This window comes from Salvelinus sp. IW2-2015, linkage group LG1, assembly GCF_002910315.2.
Source record: "Salvelinus sp. IW2-2015 linkage group LG1, ASM291031v2, whole genome shotgun sequence".
NCBI classification, from domain to species: domain Eukaryota; kingdom Metazoa; phylum Chordata; class Actinopteri; order Salmoniformes; family Salmonidae; genus Salvelinus; species Salvelinus sp. IW2-2015.
Window position 1 is genome coordinate 54,183,635 of NC_036838.1, and position 18,418 is coordinate 54,202,052.

Below are 18,418 nucleotides of genomic sequence, written 5' to 3' on the forward strand. Positions count from 1 at the left end.
TTTAGACTTTACCATTTGCAAATATCTAGGTAAATGGTCAAGCTAATTAGAATTACTATTGCAAATACATTTACTCTTGTTGGAATATGCTAATTGACGGAAAATGCTGAATATTAGATGCAATACGTTTTGCCATTAGCCAAAAACGGTTAGGCTAAGCATCCTTGTCATCTGCAGGAGCGAGGCGTAGTTATCCCCTGGTTCCACTATTGTTCTGACACTTTTGGTAATTACACTCACCTCAAGCCCTGGTATCCTCAAACAAAATTGTTGCAGTAAGAAGTCTTAACCCACACTACTGCCACACCCTATAATTTAACGCAATGCACCTATTATAGTCACTGACCATCCACCTTAACCTACACCCTGCACAATTATTTCATGAACTACAGTCTTAGCAAGTAATTAGGGGCCAAGAGAGAGAGGAGAGGAGAGAGACAGGAGACAAACAGACAGAAAGACAGACAGTGGGAGGGAGCTTTCATGGCATTATAACAATTGATTGTTATGATTTTAGAGTTTGGTAATAGTCTGTTAAGTGAACTGGAACAACTATGCAAGCTGTAGTTGGTTTTCTGTCTGAAGGAGCATCTCAGAGATGGGTATCATCTTGATAGCTAAGAGGTTCCCGTGAGGGGCACCTTATCCCAATCATAGTCGGAAGGCATCTATAGGGCTAGAGTCCGCAGTAGATACGTTAGGTTGGTGCTAGCAGGGCTCACTAATAAACATATGGTGCCTGTAGAGTTCAGGGGACTCCACACAGCAGGGTACACCTAGCTAAAATTTAAACCAGCAATCATGGCTTGTACTGAGTTCTTCACGAGGGCAGCATGGGTCACAATAAATTTGATGGCTGTAGAGGGGACAGCAGGGTCAATATATACATGTAGAAAGTGTGTGTAGTAAGGGGATAGGGCAAGGAGGGAGGTCAACTAATAACATGATGGTGTAGAGGGGGAAGTCGGTCATAATAACTCATATGACTAGTAGAGGGGCAGCAGGGTCAACTATATAACCCAATAGCTGATGTAGAGGGGCAGACAAGGGCACAACGTATCAACCATATGAGACGAAATTTAGAGTGGGTAAAGCGGAAGAGAATGGATGAGCCATGACAGCGGTAAGGTAGATGGTGCATGCAGGAAAGTGGAGTCTTACACTGGTATTTCTGTGACAATATATGGTTCCGGGATAGAGAGGAAGTTCCTTACTTGAATCAGCTTTGTTAAGGGGCTTAGGACAAGGTAGTTAATGAGCTCTTGTGTTGCCTTTGTTGTGGTTTTCTCTTGTGGGGCAAACATGTTAGACACAATATCACAAGGGAGGCGCAATAAACAACGGTCCAGGAATGAAAATATGGAGGGAATAGTTGCGAGGAATGTTAAAGAAAGGTTGGAAAGGTGAGAGTGGACCATAAGATATAATCAGGGAGTTACACTTTGTGACTGGGATATCTAATCCACTTGTTATAGCACCGTGATTCAGTTAATCCTCGTATGCCCACGCTGTGGTTCTCGTTTCGGTAACTTTATAAGATGTGATGTCTATCTCATATAAGAGACTGATCGCCATCTTTTACCCCTATATATTCCTTATTTTCCAAACCAAAATTGCAATCGCCCGTATGTCTCCTACCAATCAGGCTGTATTTATATATACACGTACCATGAGTTTCATAGTGTACTTTTTTGCAACCCATTGTGATAGGTGCTTTTGGAGAATCAGGATAGAGCACAATCGTACAGGATGAAGTTGAGTCTAGTAAGACTATTCGTACCAAGTTAATGTTCTATAAGATCATGGTCTAATCTAATTTAAGCAAACATAGAATGGTTGTGGGATTTATTAGTGTTCTCAAAAGATTAGTCATCAAGATGGTTATTCTTTGAAGGAGTCTATGGATTTGTCTCTCAGGCCAATCATCTACACATACCTTCAGTCATGCATGTGGCTATTGTAGGGGAGGTTGAAACAATTAATCTCATTTTCGGCTATGATGGTGTATCGGGCTCAGTCAGGTAGTTATACAGACTGTCTACTGCAGGGTTTCCAAACTCGACTCAACTGCGGAGGCACAAGTTTAGTTTTGTTGGGCTAGGCACTTAGCAGGGAGACTGATTAATAAGACTAATCATTAGATGCTTGTGATTATTGATGGGGAATCAGGCGTGGTGTGCTAGGTGGAATAACCAGCACCAGTGCACCAGGACCTAAGTTTGGGAAACATTGTTCACACAATATAGCTATTCGAAGACAGGTGGCATTACATAATCATAGACCGGAGCAGGCTGATATTTTTTGGGATATGATGTTCCTTTGTCAAACTGGGTATGAATGTACGGCATCTCAGTGGGGAGTATGATTTTTGTTATATGGTTAATGTCTGCTAGGTCGTGTTTGTCTTGATAGACGACGTTCAGGACGTCTAGGTTAGCATTAGGAGACAGAGAGTTCGCAAGGGAAGTTGAAAGGGGTGCAATAGTTCGAAGAGGAGCTGCTCTGAACCATTATCTGCCCGGCGTGTGGAAGGACACTGGCATCGCCCGGCATGCTCGACAGGGCTTCCGGTACCGAGCTTAACTGATCTGCTGGATAGTAGGTTTCTCTCTGGATGGACAACCACATCCGTTACCTTTTCCCTGACAGCACACCATTCATCAATCACAAAAGGGGTGGTTTCCGCAGAACATATTAAGATTAATCTGGACAAAACGCTCTTGACAATGAAGGATCTCATTGTGAATGCTTTTTAGTCCAGGACCAGGGTTATGTGTCTGGGGAAACTAGCACATAAGAAGCTTTGTCTCTATTACTAGTCCCTGTTGACTGAGTTAGAAGGATAAGTGAAGGTGGTCTCTTTATATCTAACAGGTCTCTAACTAGTCCAGCTAACTTTCTGAATTTGACTTGGAGTCGTTGTGTCCTAGTCCGGGAGATACCTACTGAGCTAGGACGACTAAAGACGTATACTTCTGCGGTTGTCCAAGTAGGAAATCTGGATGAGTTTGGAGAGGCTGTGTTACAGCCTGGAATAGTACTCTCCTCTGACTGAAGCAGCGACGTGTTGCGAGTCGCAGCGGGTCAGACCACTGGGTTATATAACTGAGGGAGCGCCAATGTCCTCGATCACTGGCCCTGGGCGATTGGGATTACAAGTTTGGTCTTCATTTTTTAGTTTATGACTCAAAACTGTCAGAGTGAAGAGGTAAATATAGACGGCACACAATGATTCTAGCCCGTACAATTATGAGAGCTGGGTATGTTTACTCCCCATTGAATGCAATACAAAAGTAGAGGCAAAACCCCGAATGATCCTTCAAGAAGGTCTCATGAGCTTATGACATAACTTAGTTATGATTATAGATTTTCATAATGGTCCCGTATAATTGTCACATGGTAATAATAAATTCTTGACATTTCTCTGCGTCTGCTTTCTTTCTTTTTGCATAGTATGTTGGATTTGTTTGACGTGGGGACTGACTGATTCTCAGTTAGAGTGTAAGAATGGATTCCACGTGCTCGCTATTCGCAGGGAGTGATGTATTATATTCAACTCGTAGATCTGACGCCTATAGACATAGAGTGCTTAGTGGATAATGGATGACGAGTGGTGGATACTGCATCATATCATACCACTAGATTGAAGAGAGATCCTTGTAGGATGAAAGTGGTCGAGGATATATATAAATCCTCCTACTTCGTGGCCTAGATTGAGGTAGTCACTGGTAGGCTGAGGTGGAATGAGCAGTGATCATTCTATATAACGGAAGACGAAATGCAATGCTCTTACACTATGATTCGAAGGAGTCTTGTAGGTGAAGTGTAAGATTCTCCCAGATCAGTCGATTGGCGTAGGTACACCTGTAGGAAGTCGAATGTCATAGTTGAGATATCTCATACAACTTAGAATATCTGAGGTAGTCACTGTAGGATGAAGTAGCGTCTTGGATGATCGTGGTTCAATATGAACACTAGTTGAGGTCGTCACTGTAGGTGAAGAGTGGTGAGTATATCTTCAGATACAATTGATAGAGGATTGAAACGGAAAGACAGGTAGGCATGAAGTGGTTATGAGATGATTCGATTCATATTCACGGCTTTAGAGATGTGAGTAGTGCTACAATAGTAGGATTGAAGCTGTATGTATCCTTCAGCATCATTCACTAACACTAGAATTGAAGGAGTCTGATTGTCTAACGTAGCCTAGGCACGGCGGCACATGTAAATGGAACTGAGTTCGGTCTCATTCACTGGAGTCGACAATGAGATACTGTTTCTATTCTAAGAATATATGATGCTCATGTGAGCGCTGATGTCAATCGTGTAGTTTTCACGGTTGGCCTGTTGGCAGAAGTTAGTGGTAAGAGGTAAAGGGGCTATTTGCTGATGTATGATTGAGATTACATACTTGTATTAGGAATCAGTTTAGTACTTTTTTCTGATGTAATGCCATAACTGTGATTCTCTATATGACCATCGCATGCTCGAGAGATCTCCACTCGTTTGTTAAATCGTAATACTATGCAACCCGCTATACTTTAATCTGACACGATCCTTGCTTCCATGATTTCGTGCAACCTCGAATCCAAGAATGTATACAGACTCTTCACGAAGAAGATACAAAGAGGCTACGCTCAGATTGTGCTTCCGATACGACGGTGGATGTCAACGAACAGGAGATCTGCCATGGCTTATTCTCCGTGGAACTACAGTGTTTTTCAATGTTCTTTTGAATGTTAGACCAATGTCAGCTTTAATTAGTTGCTTATTGTGTTTGTCATCCGTAGCATAAGGCAAGCTTTGATTTCAGCTCTTGTTGACTCTATGTTGGCAGTATTGTACAGTATTATTTCTAAATTTGGTTGGAGTTCCCTGTAGGCCCAACACTATGAGGATGCTGGACCTACATAAACTCGCGTTCCTGATGCACCTTGCGGCGAGATTATCAAGGAGGTCCTACTACACATGACCTGTGCACACAGACAGCAGAATGTCAAGTTGTGGTTTGACGCCGGTAACTGACATCATCATCAAAGAAACCTAAAAAGCTGTGGTCTCTTCTAAGAGCGCGTATAGCCATATAGGTGAGTGGAACTCTTCTGGTCTAGACTTACTAGGATACTGGAGAGATTGTTGCTTTGCCCAATGAATCCAAAGCCATAGTAACTATAGTTTACCTGAAAGGGCCACACAAACTCTATGAATAGCAATCATTTTCTCTGTCACCACAACCGCAATGGAACATAAGTATACATCTCTAAACACTCCTCTGTTTCAGGCTAACTCTATCTCCTCCCTTTTCAAACTCGCAGAGCATCAATCTCCTCAAGACGGCGACTGACGGACAAGATGGAAACTGTCCATGTACGAGCTGGATATGTTGCTCAATAGCAGACGTCACTACACTCACACAAAACCAGGACATGGATTTCATACAGTCCAACGCAGGATCATAACCAAGACATTCAGTTCATTTGAGACCTGGACAGAGCCATAGAGAGGTGTAATGTCGATTATCGTCTACTGTACATTATGTTACAATAGTCTGAGCTGAGGTGAACGATCAATGCATCACTGGCCATCCTTTTTAAAAAAAGTCTTGAATAGGGGCTGTAGTTGAATCATCGAACCCTCCGTCAGCAGAAAGTGCTTCTTCTCAGACAGTAAATGTGAATAGGTGTAGGCATTATCTCTCTACCGAGTCCAGTAACTGGCCATTTATAGAACCGAAGAGATGGGATAACGGAGACGTGAAACAAGAGGAGCTCCACCTAGCACACCGCGACTTATACCCTTGTGTTTATAAGTTAACAACCCATTGCAGTAGCAAAAAGTGGTTTTTAAGTGTGTAAGAGCATACTAGAACAGATTGAGCTGTTAGTATACGGTGGGCACATATAATAGAGTAAGCAGCTGAGAGCAGCGACAGGCAATGTACGAGAATCATACCAGTTCCCCTTCTTTCTTTTTAGATGTCAAACTCAAAGAATTGAAAAAGGGTAGGGGAACGTTGTATGTATATCTCTAACTGAGTGAGGCATATCTGGTCGTAAAATGTAGTACTGTATATTTGTAGTTTGTCGCTTGGTCACAAAACCAATTCTGAATGGCCTTGAGAGTAGGTCTTTGGGCCGACACCAATTCTGTTACAGAAAAGACAAATGGATCAGTTACTGTGAATTGAATCGATGTTGAGGTATATCTTAAAGCTTCTGTGAAAACAAACCTTTCTCTGAATCGCTGTTCTGAATAATTCCTCCTCAGTAATGTCGTACGTTTATGTGTACTTCGCGCATATGTATTTCACATACAATATTTTATATAAGATTTTTGACAATAATGAGAAAGAACCATTCCTACATGCATTGTAATGAAATGTTTGGTGATCGAGTTACAGCCACTTAGGTTAAAATCAAAGATGACTGAGAGAAAGAAGAAACCGTTACAGAAACTCGGAAGATTGACTGAGAGAAAGAACGAACTGAACTTGAAAAGAACTTAAAACTAGATGCCTGAGAGAAGAGGTAAAACGATAATGGATTGACCTGAGAGAAGACATAACATATTGAAGTTCTTGAGACAATGATCTGTAATCAAGATGACCTGAGAGAAGACAAGTTAAAATCAGATTGATGAGAGAAGAAAATTAGCCTGTTTAGATTATCTAAGACAAAAAAGTAGAATCAAGACTAGGAGGCAAAACCAAGATGTCAAGAAGACAGATCAAAAAATAATCCTGAGTTTCTCCCACAGTTATGGTACTTGACATAGTCTGTTAGCACCATTAAGGTCTGGAGGTGTGCCTAAGGGGGACCATTTTGGCCAAGAGATAGTAATAGGCACTCATAGTGATAACCTGTGTGTACTAACTTTAAGGGATATCAGCCAATTCACCTGAAATGACATAACAACGCAGTGTCACAAAACGGTGTCACACCAACTACCTGATCAGCCGCATGAACTAGTCCCTTCGCCTTAGAAATATGTAAGTTCAGGAATAGAAAATTTTCCTTATTTGTGCAATTTTTTTTTGATTGATTTGGTCTCTTCTTACCAGGATTATATATAGGCAACTCTCTCTATGTTTTGTTATTAAAACCCACTAGGAACGTGATATAATCTTTGACGACTCAATGAGATGAATGATATTCTCCTCACCTTGTAGCACGGTCATTATAGAATGAGAAGTTACTTAATCTCATGTTCGCTAACTCATATTGTGCGTTTTTATATTAGTCAAAAGTCTGTATTATAGGTACCGCACGTAGTTCAGACAATAATGGGTAGTTATAGTTATAGATCATAGGTGGTCAGTCGATTACTAGGTGTACGTAGGCATCAATAGGTGTAGTCTGCATCAATCTATGATGGGGTGTCGCTGGATATCTAGGTGTCAAACGTCTGCATCAATCAGGGTGTTTAGCGTACTTGCCTTCATGGCCGGTGTCACGTCTGCATAATCAGGTGTTCCGTCAGTATAAATAAGGTGTCCACGTCAGCATATAAGGTGTCACCGTCGCATGAATTAAGGTGTTCATGTCCAGACCTAACATAAGTTGTTCACGTTACATACAGCATATTGTGGGCAGTGTACGTCAGCGACTTAATAGAGTGGTGTCACGTTTGCATACTAATAAGGTGTGTATCGTTATGGTGATGTTGGTGTTGTCTAGTCTGCATTTAAGTAGGTTGTGTCAGGTTTTGCATTTAGTATAATGTGTGTCAGGTTGCAATATAATCCAGTCTGTATACCAATCAATAGTGACCTGTATCGACTCTGTGTTGTTTTGAGTTAAGTCTGTATTAATACGTGTCGAGTATAAGTATTAAATAAGGAGCAAAAGACTAAGGCATATGGTTCATGTGATGTAATTCCCTGTCTGGACATAATGACATAGATATCATCGCTAGAATTTTAATATGACTCTTGCTTTAGGAGTGAGGGGAAAAGAAGAGAGATAGGTGGATAGGTATCTAGTCGATACGATTTTTATGTGTCATGTGAAGTAGAGTTAGTATACAAGTACTGAATTCGATCAGGTGCTTCTTAAAATTTCTAGCTATGGCTCTTTTAATATAATAGCCTGGCTTCTAGACTCAGATAAATTAATACAGAGCTGTATGACTATAGAGTAGACTTTTTTACCAGAATTGGTATTAATGCAGACGAGAAGACCATATATTAAATAAGACAGACGTGACACTTAAAAATGCAGAAACGTGACCTGATAATGGCGTGACCTTATTTGCGAGGTGCACTTATTGAGAGTGACTGATAGGTGAACACCATTATTGACTGGCTGGACGTGACACCTATTGATGTGATAAGAGCTGACGTGACACTTTGATTGTGACGTGACTAATTGTCTGACGGAACTTATTGATGCTGGACGTGACCACTATTGATGCGAGGACAGCCTGATTGATGACAGTGACACTTGTTGAATGCGACGTACGTGAACTGATTGATGCAGACGTGACAACTGATTTGGATGTCGAACGGTGAGACTGATTTGGACACTGACGATACGTGAGACGTTTATTGATTCTGATGCTGACGTGTGACAACTTATTGATGTACTTGACTATTAGTGATCGTATTGGTACTTATTATACAGACTTGACTTAATATAAAAGCAAAGATGGTTGTGAAATAAGTTAATAACTTCCATTCTGTGACGGTCTAGAGGTGGAAATCATTCCTCTTTAGTACAATATTATTGAACACTTCTGTGGTTTAACAAAGCCATAAAGTGTGTATGTTTTAGGTTGTGTAAGAGTATCATGTCTTATTGAACAATTATGAATTTTTATTCTAGTTTCTATTCAAGGAAGGGCTATTCATGCGGCTTATACCGGTTGTGCTGCTTTGTTAGTTATTTCATGTGAATTTTGCTGTATATCCAAAGAGTTAGTACCACGCAGTACAGTATGTGTATGTGGCAGACTTGTGCAAATGGTCCTCCTTAGGCACTTCCCTTGCTTAATGGTGCTAACAGACTATGTCAAGTACAGTATGTGGGAGGAAACTCAGGGATTATTTTTTGTGATTGTCTTCTTGACTTCTTGTTTTGCCTTGTCTTGTGATTCTAATTTTTTGTCTTAGATATCTAACAGGTTTAATTTCTTCTCTTTTTAGGTCATCTTGAGTTTTATTTTTTTCTCAAGGTATCTTGAGTTTTAACCGTTCTCTTCAGGTCATCTTGAGTTTTAACGTTCTTCTCTCAGGTCATCTTGAGTTTTAACGTTCTCTCTCAGGTCATCTTGAGTTTTAACGTTCTTTCTCTCAGGTCATCTTGAGTTTTAACGTTCTTCTCTCAGGTCATCTTGAGTTTTAACTAAGTGGGCTTTAGACCTCTACCAAACAGTTCATACAATGCTGTAGGAATGGTTTTCTCTTATTGTCAGAAAAATCTATAAAAATATTGTATGTGAAATAAATGCCAAGTACATAACGTGACAATACTGAGAGGAATTTATTCAATAAGTAGTTCACAGAGAGGTTAGTTTTCTACAGAAGCTTTAATAACTCAACATCTGATTCACATTTCACAGTAACATCCTTTGTCTTTTCTGTACAGAATGTGTGGCCCAAAGACCTACAAGGCATTCAAATTGGTTTGTGACCAAGCGACAAACTACAAAATACTACATTTTTACTACAGTTGCTCATCAGTTAGAGATATACATACAAGTTACCCTTACCTTTGCAATTCTTTGATGTTTGACATATAAAAATGAACTGGTATGATTTCATGTGACATTGGTCCTCTCCAGTAGCTTGAGGTCTTTTCATATTGTGCCCACTATACTTAACAGCTCAATCTTTGTTCTAGTATGCCTTATCTACACTTAAAACCCATTTTTGCTAATGAATGGGTTTTGTAACTTATTATAACACAAGTTGAAGTGCGTGTGCAGGTGGAGGCCATCTTGTTTCCGTCTCGTTTCCATCTCTTATGGCTTTATATGCCAGTTACTGGAGCGTAGAGATGATACATTGCCTTACACCTATTCACATTTACTGTCTGGGAGAAGAAGCACTTTCTGCTGACCGGAGGGTCGATGATTCAACTACAGTTCCTATTCAAGACTTTTTAAGAAAGGATGACAGCTTGATTATGATCGACTTATAACATATGTACAGGAGAGATCATCTGACATTACACCTCTCTTAGGGCTCGTCAAGGTCTCAAATGAACTGAATTGTCTTTGGTTATGATGCTGCGTTGGACTGTATGAATTCATGTCTGTGTATGTGTGTGTAGTAATCTATTGGAGAATGGCAGCTCGTATGGACAGTTTCTCATCTTGGTCCGGTCTTGAGGAGATTGTTGCCTGCAGTTTGAAAGGGGGAGGAGATAGGAGTTAGGCCTGAAACAGAGGAGTGTTTAGAGGAGATAACGTGTGTGCCATTGGGTGGGTGACAGAGAAAATGATGTGCTGATTCATAGAGTTGTGTGTGGCGCCTTTCAGGTAAACTATAGTTTACTATGGGGCTTTGGGATTCAATGGGCAGAGGCAGACAATCTCTCAGTATCCTAGTATAGTCTAGACCAGAAGAGTTCCACTCACCTATATGGCTATACGGCGTGGCTCTTAGAAGAGACCACAGCTTTTTAGGTTTTCTTTGATGATGATGTCAGTTACGGCGTCAAACACAAACTTGACGTTCTCTGTGTCTGTGGCACAGGTCATGTGTGAGTAGACCTCCTTGATATCTCGCCGCAAGTTCAGGTCCAGGAACTGGAGTTTGATGTAGTTACCAGCATCCTCATAGGTGTTGGGGCCTACAGGGAATCCAACAACATTTAGGGAAATAATACTTACAATACTGTCAAAAGAGTCAACAAGAGCTGAAATCAAAGCTTGCTTATGCTACGGATGACAAACACAATATGCAATAGTTAAGAGCTGACATTGGTCTAACATCAAAAGAACATTGAGAAAACACTGAGTGTTCCACGGAGAATAAGCCAGTGGCAGATCTGCTGTTCGTGAGCCCACCGTCGTAGTCGGGGAAGCACATGCTGAGGTGAGCCTTCTTGATCTTCTCGGTGAAGACGTCTTTCTTGTTGAGGAAGAGTACGATGGAGGTGGCAATAAAGTAGCGGTGGTTGCAGATACTGTTGAACAGGTGGAGACTCTCGTGCATTCGGTTCTTCATGAGAGAATCACAGATGGATTACATGCATGAAACAAGCTAATTAAACTGATTCTTATACAATTAATCTCTCCATGAGATCACAAAGCCGCTACTCTGACCACTACTCTGTCCATACAGTGCCACGGTGACTACCATTGTCTTCCGTCAGATGGCATCATTTTAACGTGACAAGCATCTCCAGGAGCCATCAGTGCAGACGGCCGCCGTGCTATCTGACGTGAGACAATGCAGTGACTCCTTCAATCTAGTGTGTATGATGATGATGCTGATATCTCACCACTTCATCCTACAGTGACTACCTCAATCTAGTGTGTATGATGATATCTCACCACTTCATCCTACCGTGACTCTTCAATCTAGTGTGTATGATGATATTCACCACTTCATCCTACAGTGACTACCTCAATCTAGTGTGTATGATGATATCTCACCACTTCATCCTACAGTGACTCCTTCAATCTAGTGTGTATGATGATGATGCTGATATCTCACCACTTCGTCATCCTCCACCAGCACCATGTCGTAGGCGCTCAGAGCAGCGATGAAGATAATACAGGTCACTCCCTCAAAGCAGTGGATCCATTTCTTCCTCTCTGAGCGCTGGCCGCCCACGTCAAACATCCTGCAGGACAGCGAGAGCGAGGCAGATGTCAATGTTGATCGCCAATGTTATTACTATATTATTACAATGTTATGGTCATAAGCTCATTAGATTTCTTAAAGATAATTGTTGGTTTTCAATGTTTTTGTGATTCTGATCAATGGGGATTAATGCGGGTATAATTGTCTTGCGTTGTGTTTTTAGCCTCACCTGAAGTTGAGATCTTTTAAGCCGAACTGGGTCTCTATGATACCAGTGGTCTTTACCCTGGATCGCAACATGTCCTGCTCAGTGGGGATATATCCAGGCTGGACCAGCCTCTCCAAGTCATTCAGATAGCTAGGTGGGACACCGAGAGAGAGAGGGGTTACTTCCTACTCAGTAGGGGTATATCCAGGCTGGACCAGCGACTCCAAGTCATTCAGAAAGTTAGCTGGGACATGGAGAGAGTGGTTATGAAAAACCACCTTCATCTGCTTCATCAACAGACTAGTAAGAGAGGACAAAGCTCTTAGGTGCTAGTTTCCCAGACACATACCCTGGTCCTGGACTAAAAAGCATTCACAATGGAGATCCTTCATTCAAAGAGCGTTTTAGTCCAGGATTTAACTTAATATGTGTCTGGGAAACCAGCCCTTTGTGGATATGATGGTGTGCTGTCATGGGGAAAAGGGAACGGGGATGTGGTTGGTCCAGTCCAGGAGAGGGAACCTACTATCCAGCAGAGTCGTTAAGCTGGTACTCGGAGGCCCTGTCGTAGCATGCCTGGATGCCAGTGTCCTTCCACAGCCGGATGATAATGTCAGACAGCTCCTTGGGCATGGAGCCCTCCTCAATGGTGTCTGCTAGATGCATGAGCTTCCTGGAGTCGTCCTACAAACAAACACACGCAGACATAAGCAAGTACAAAATCATACCTCCACACTTAGATTGCGTACTATACCCAGTTTGACAAAGGAACATCATATCCCAAATAATATGATGCCTGGCTTGGTTATGTTATGTAATCCATCTGTCTGAATAGTGTTCTGTAGAACAATGTTTCCCAAACTTGGTCCTGGGTGCACGGTTTGGGTTTTTCCCTAGCACTACACAGCTGATTCAAATAATCAAAGCATGATGATGAGTTGGTTATTTTAATCAGCTGTGTAGTGCTAGGCCAAAAACTAAAACGTGCTCCAGGATCGAGTTTGGGAACCCTGCAGTAGACAGTCAGTAACTACCTGCTGAGCGGAGTCACCATAGCCAATGTTGAGTTGAGTCATACCCTTTACAATAGCCATGATGGACTGAAGGGTATTGCTGTAGATGATGGTGACAAACTCCATAGACTCCTCAAGAGAGTAACCATCTTGATGGATAATTCTGTTGTGAGAACACAAGAATCCACAAATTAATTTGATTGTTGAGACACTGATCCTTTTATGACATTTAACTTGGTACAATAGTGTTACTAGACTCACTTCATCTGTTTGACGATTGTGCTCTTTCCTGATTCTCCAGCACCTATGCACAAGTGGGGAAAAAAGTACACTTATTTAGATCTCAGGTACTGTATATATAAATTACAGCCTGTGGTAGGAGACCATTATCTGGTGCATGGCAAGGTTTTGGGAGGGTGTAGATCAGTCTCTATAGAAGTAGGCATCACATTTAAAGTACCAAACATGACCACTTGGCTGCAGTGTTAAACTAAGGGGCAAACAAGGAAGTGACAGGTCACAAAGTGTACTCCCTTATTCTATTTCACTTTTCACCTTTTCCACCTTTCTTTAACATTCCTCTGCAACTATTCCCTCCATTTTCTTTCCTGACCTGTTATGGTCCTCCCTGTTGAGTTGGTGTCTACATTTGCCCACAGAGGAGCCACACAAGGGCACCAAGCTCATTACTCCTGTCCTAAGCCCCTTCAAAGCTGATGTCAGGAAGAACTTTCTCTATCCCTGACCTATATTGTCACAGAGATACAGTATGACTCACTTTCCTGCTGCACACTCTACAGCTGTCATGGTTATTATTCTCTCCTGCTTCCCATCTATATCCATCATGGTTATTAGTTGGCCCTGCTGCCCCTCTACAGTCAGCATGGTTATTAGTTGACCCTGCTGCCCCTCTACAGCCATCATGGTTATTAGTTGACCCTGCTGCCCCTCTACAGCCATCAATTTGTTTATACTAGGCTTGGAACTCCTGGCTGCCCCTCTACAGCCATCATGGTTATTAGTTGACCCTGCTGCCCCTCTACAGCCATCATGGTTATTAGTTGACCCTGCTGCCCCTCTACAGTCACCGTGGTTATTAGTTGACCCTGCTGCCCCTCTACAGTCATCATGGTTATTAGTTGGCCGTGTCTATGAGGTGTTGAGGCCCCTCAGGGACAGTGTCAAGAGATGCTGTGCTGAATGTTCTTCTGTCAGCAGAACCACCTCAGTCTGCATGTGTTCCATGTGTTCACTACATGGCTATTACAACTCAGGAATCTACAATCAATGTTGTGGTCCTGAAAGTGCTCCCTCCCACTGTCTGTCTGTCTGTCTGTCTCTGTCTCTGTCTCTCTCCTCTCCTCTCTCTCTTGTCCCCTAGATACTTGCTAAGACTTAGTTCATGAAGTATTGGTGCAGGGTGTTAGGTTAAGGGTGGATGTTGGGGTCAGTGGAGCTATAATAGGTTTGCATTGGTGTAATTAGGTTAGGGTGTGTGTGCAGTAGTGTGGGGTTAAGACTTCTGTACTGCAACAATTGTTGTTTGAGGATTACCAGGGGCTTGAGGTGAGTAATTACCAAAGTGTTCAGAACAATAGTGTGAAAGCCAGGGGGGGATAAGCTACAGCCTCGGGCTCCTGCAGAGTGACCAAGGATGCTTAGCCTAACCGTTGTTGCTAATGCAAAATGTATTGCATCTGAATATCAGCATTTTCAGTCAATTTAGCATATGTCGACAAGAGGGTAAATGTATTTGGCATAGTAATTCTATTAGCTTTGACATTTACCTAATGAGTTTGCAAGGATGGTAAAGTCTAAATTACAATCCAATGTGGTTTAGGGCAACTGCATGATTAACAATATAATACGAAGAGACAAGATAACATTGTCTCTGTCTACACACCTGCATTATTCAACACCACAGGAGACTACTATGGACATGATCTTCACATCTCTCTCAAGGCTAAACGACAGAGGACAAAACGATCTCTATCCCCATCCCTCTTAGGATAAAAGGTGCTATCTAGAACCTAAAAGGATTCTTCAGCTGTCCCCATACGAGAACAATTGGAAGAACCCTTTAAGGTTCCAGGTAGAACCTGTTTCATTCCATGTAGAACCCTTTCCACAGAGGGTTATACATGGAACCCAAAAGAGTTCTATCTGTAACCAAAAAGGGTTCTACCTGAAACCAAAAAGGGGTATCCTGTGGGGACAACCGAAGAACCCTTTTGGAACCCTTTTTCCTAAGAGTATAGTAGAGTCTACTCAGCAATATAAACATGGGATTACACACTTAGGATCAAAAGGTTGCTTTTAAGAAAGAAACCTTTTCACCTTCTATTAAATACTAAGAAGCCATCCCGAGCAACAGACCTTTGACCAGATAAGACTCAAGCCAACCACTGGACAGTCACATAGGGCCTTAGAGCCTATGACTCATTTAGTGCATAGTCTGGATACCAGGTTATGATGAGGCACCCCATAGAACACCCTCCACCCAGGCCCTTCCCCAGAGCAGAGGACCAGAGGACCAGGGGGCCAGACAGGCAGACATTACCCAGAAGCAGCAGCTTGACTGTCCTGGCGTCCTTCTCTGCGTCCTCCTTGAGTTTCTTCTCAAGTTCTTTGGAGTGCTTATCCTCTGCGCTCGCTCCGGCCCCCATGCTCACACCCCGGCTTCAGCCCTGTACTGCTCAAAACCAAATAAACGGGGAAAACCGTCCTAGCTGATCACCTAGAGGGCCGACTGGTGTCGTCAACTACGCAGCTGGCACGTCAACTGCTTTTAACGAACACCGGTGAGGCAAATGATTGAGTGTTTTCAAGTCTTAGAGAAGATTTTAGGCATCCTCTGTCCACCTGATCAGGGATGACCAATAGGGCACAAGGACAGAAGACTCCTGGGGCAGGGGGAACCAGATGCAGGGGTACATGGCGTATGAGTGACCTAACCTTTTTTAGGTTGAGGTTTAGGAGGACTTTGCTGTGCTCAGCGGAAGATGCACATCGGCTCAAGTACTTATCTGGCCTCAGCTGCCTTGATAAGAGTGAGGGAGGTAGAAAGACATCTATTCATCCACTGGCCTATGTTCCACGAGGAGTACAATACCTTAGTAAGTAGTAAGTAAGTGAGGTTGAAAGAGGTTAGGGGTGAGATTTCTAACACAAAGAGGAAACAAGGTGTACAGTTGATCAGTGTACAATGATGCATGCTATCGCTTGTTAATGAGAAGCTCACCTATAGTTCCCGTTGTTCTACAGACCACTGGTCTACAGCAGGGCAGAGGTAGTTACTGCTGTGGACTTCACTGTCTAACTCTTAGAGACTCACTCTATTTGAAGTGTGCCTCTCATGACAAAGCTGACGTCACCGTATAATGAAAAAGACTACACAGACTACAACATACAGTGCCTTCGGAAAGTATTCAGACCCCTTTACTTTTTGTTAAAATATAGCCTTATTCTAAAATTGATTAAATAGTTTTTTCCCTCACCAATCTACACACAATACCCCATAATGACAAAGGAAAAAAAGGGTTTTAGAAATGTTTGCTAATATATATAAAAAATAAAAAAACTGAAATATCACATTTACATAAGTATTCAGACCCTTTACTCAGTACTTTGTTGAAGAACCTTTGGCAGCGATTACAGCCTCGAGTCTTCTTGGGTATGATGCTACAAGCTTGGCACAGCTGTATTTGGGGAGTTTCTCCCATTCTTCTCTGCAGATCCTCTCAAGCTCTGTCAGGTTGGATGGGGAGCGTTGCTGCACAGCTATTTTCAGGTCTCTCCAGAGATGTTCGATCGGGTTCAAGTCCGGACTCTGGCTGGGCTGCTCAAGGACATTCAGAGACTTGTCCCGAAGCCACTCCTGAGTTGTCTTGGCTGTGTGCTTAGGGTCGTTGTCCTGTGGGAAGGTGAGGTCCTGAGCTCCAGTCTGAGGTCCTGTCTGAGGTCCTGTCTGAGGTCCTGAGCACTCTGGAGCATGTTTTCATCAAGGATGTGTACTTTGCTCTGTTCATCTTTGCCTCGATCCTGACTAGTCTCCAAGTCCCTGCTGCTGAAAAACATCCCCACAGCATGATGCTGCCACCATGCTTCACCGTAGGGATGGGGACAGCTTTCCTCCAGACGTGACGCTTGGTATTCAGGCCAAAGAGTTCAATCTTGATTTCATCAGACTAGAGAATCTTGTTTCTCATGGTCTGAGAGTCTTTAAGTACTGTCATGTGCCTTTTACTTCCGTCTGGTCACTCTACCATAAAGGCCTGACTGGTGGACTGCTACAGAGATGGTTGTCCTTCTGGAAGGTTCTCCTATCTCCATAGAGGAACTCTAGAGCTCTGTCAGAGTGACCATTGGGTTTTTGGTCACCTCCCTGACCAAGACCCTTCTGCCCCGATTGCTCAGTTTGGCTTGGTTTATGCTCTGAGATGTTCTGTCAACTGTGGGACCTTATGTAGACCGGTGTTTGCCTTTCCAAATCAATACAGTTTACCACAGGTGGACACAGGTGGATCAAGTTGTAGAAACAGCTCAAGGATGATCAATGGAAACAGGATGAACCTGAGCTCAATTTCGAGTCTCATAGCAAAGGGTCTCAATACTTATGTATATATGGTATTTCTGGTTTTAATTTTCAATAAATGTGTAAAAAAAAATGTTTTTAACTGTTTTCGCTTCGTCATTATGCGTAGATTGCTTAGGATAATTTTTTTTCATCATTTTAGAATAAGGCTGTAATTTAACAAAATGTAGAAATGATGTCTTCCCGAAGACACTGTACATTACTCAGCTCACACTTGTGGAACACACTGAGGATACTGTATACTCAGGGTTGTTCTAGGTCCCAAGAAACAAAGAGATCTTCTGTTGAATCTGAAAATTAATCTTGATGGTTGTACAGTCGTCTCAAATAAAACTGTGAAGGACCTAGGTGTTACTCTGGACCCTGATCTCTCTTTTAACAAACATATCAAGACTGTTTCAAGGACAGCTTTTTTCCATCTAAGTAACATTGCAAAAATCAGAAATGTTCTGTCCAAAAATGATGCAGAAAAATTCTTCCATGCTTTTGTCAGTTCTCCTAATTGTCCCTAGAATTTCTAAGCAAACAGCTAGAGGCAGGGCTTTCTTCTATAGAGCTCCATTTTTATGGAATGGTCTGCCTACCCATGTGAGAGATGCAGACTCGGTCTCAACCTTTAAGTCTTTATTGAAGACTCATCTCTTCAGTAGGTTCTATGATTGAGTGTAGTCTGGCCCAGGAGTGTGAAGGTGAACGGAAAGGCACTGGAGCAACGAACCGCCCTTGCTGTCTCTGCCTGGCCGGTTCCCCTCTCTCCACTGGGATTCTCTGCCTCTAACCCTATTATAGGGGCTGAGTCACTGGCTTACTGGTGCTCTTCCATGCCGTCCCTAGGAGGGGTGCGTCACTTG

The 18,418-nt window shown here is 42.4% G+C and overlaps 1 protein-coding gene and 1 long non-coding RNA gene across 2 annotated transcripts; one reads left to right on the forward strand and one right to left on the reverse strand.

Moving 5' to 3' along the window:
* The first annotated feature begins 9,177 nt into the window (after positions 1 to 9,177).
* On the forward strand, positions 9,178 to 9,466 carry LOC139028429 (uncharacterized). The gene is made up of 2 exons (XR_011480647.1): positions 9,178 to 9,231; positions 9,294 to 9,466. It is a non-coding gene; the product is annotated as an uncharacterized lncRNA (long non-coding RNA).
* Positions 9,467 to 9,736: 270 nt separating this feature from the next.
* LOC111970213 (guanine nucleotide-binding protein G(t) subunit alpha-1) lies at positions 9,737 to 15,794 on the reverse strand. The gene is made up of 9 exons (XM_023996812.2): positions 15,534 to 15,794; positions 13,235 to 13,277; positions 12,995 to 13,136; positions 12,487 to 12,644; positions 11,982 to 12,110; positions 11,663 to 11,792; positions 11,011 to 11,164; positions 10,579 to 10,793; positions 9,737 to 10,341 (listed from the first exon to the last, which is right to left on the reverse strand). Exons 1-8 carry the CDS (start codon positions 15,637 to 15,639, stop codon positions 10,603 to 10,605), a joined length of 1,053 nt encoding a protein of 350 aa, XP_023852580.1. The 5' UTR covers positions 15,640 to 15,794; the 3' UTR covers positions 9,737 to 10,341; positions 10,579 to 10,602.
* Positions 15,795 to 18,418: the final 2,624 nt, after the last annotated feature.

Bases quoted from the DNA above. Each gene is read 5' to 3' on its own strand.
- LOC111970213 (XM_023996812.2), bottom strand. From the start codon at position 15,639: ATGGGGGCCGGAGCGAGCGCAGAGGATAAGCACTCCAAAGAACTTGAG. The intron at 12,111-12,486 runs GTAGGTTCCCTC...TGTCCCACCTAG, and splicing joins CTTAACGACTCTGCTGGATA to CTATCTGAATGACTTGGAGA. The intron at 10,794-11,010 runs GTGGGCTCACGA...GATTCCCTGTAG, and splicing joins GTGCTTCCCCGACTACGACG to GCCCCAACACCTATGAGGAT.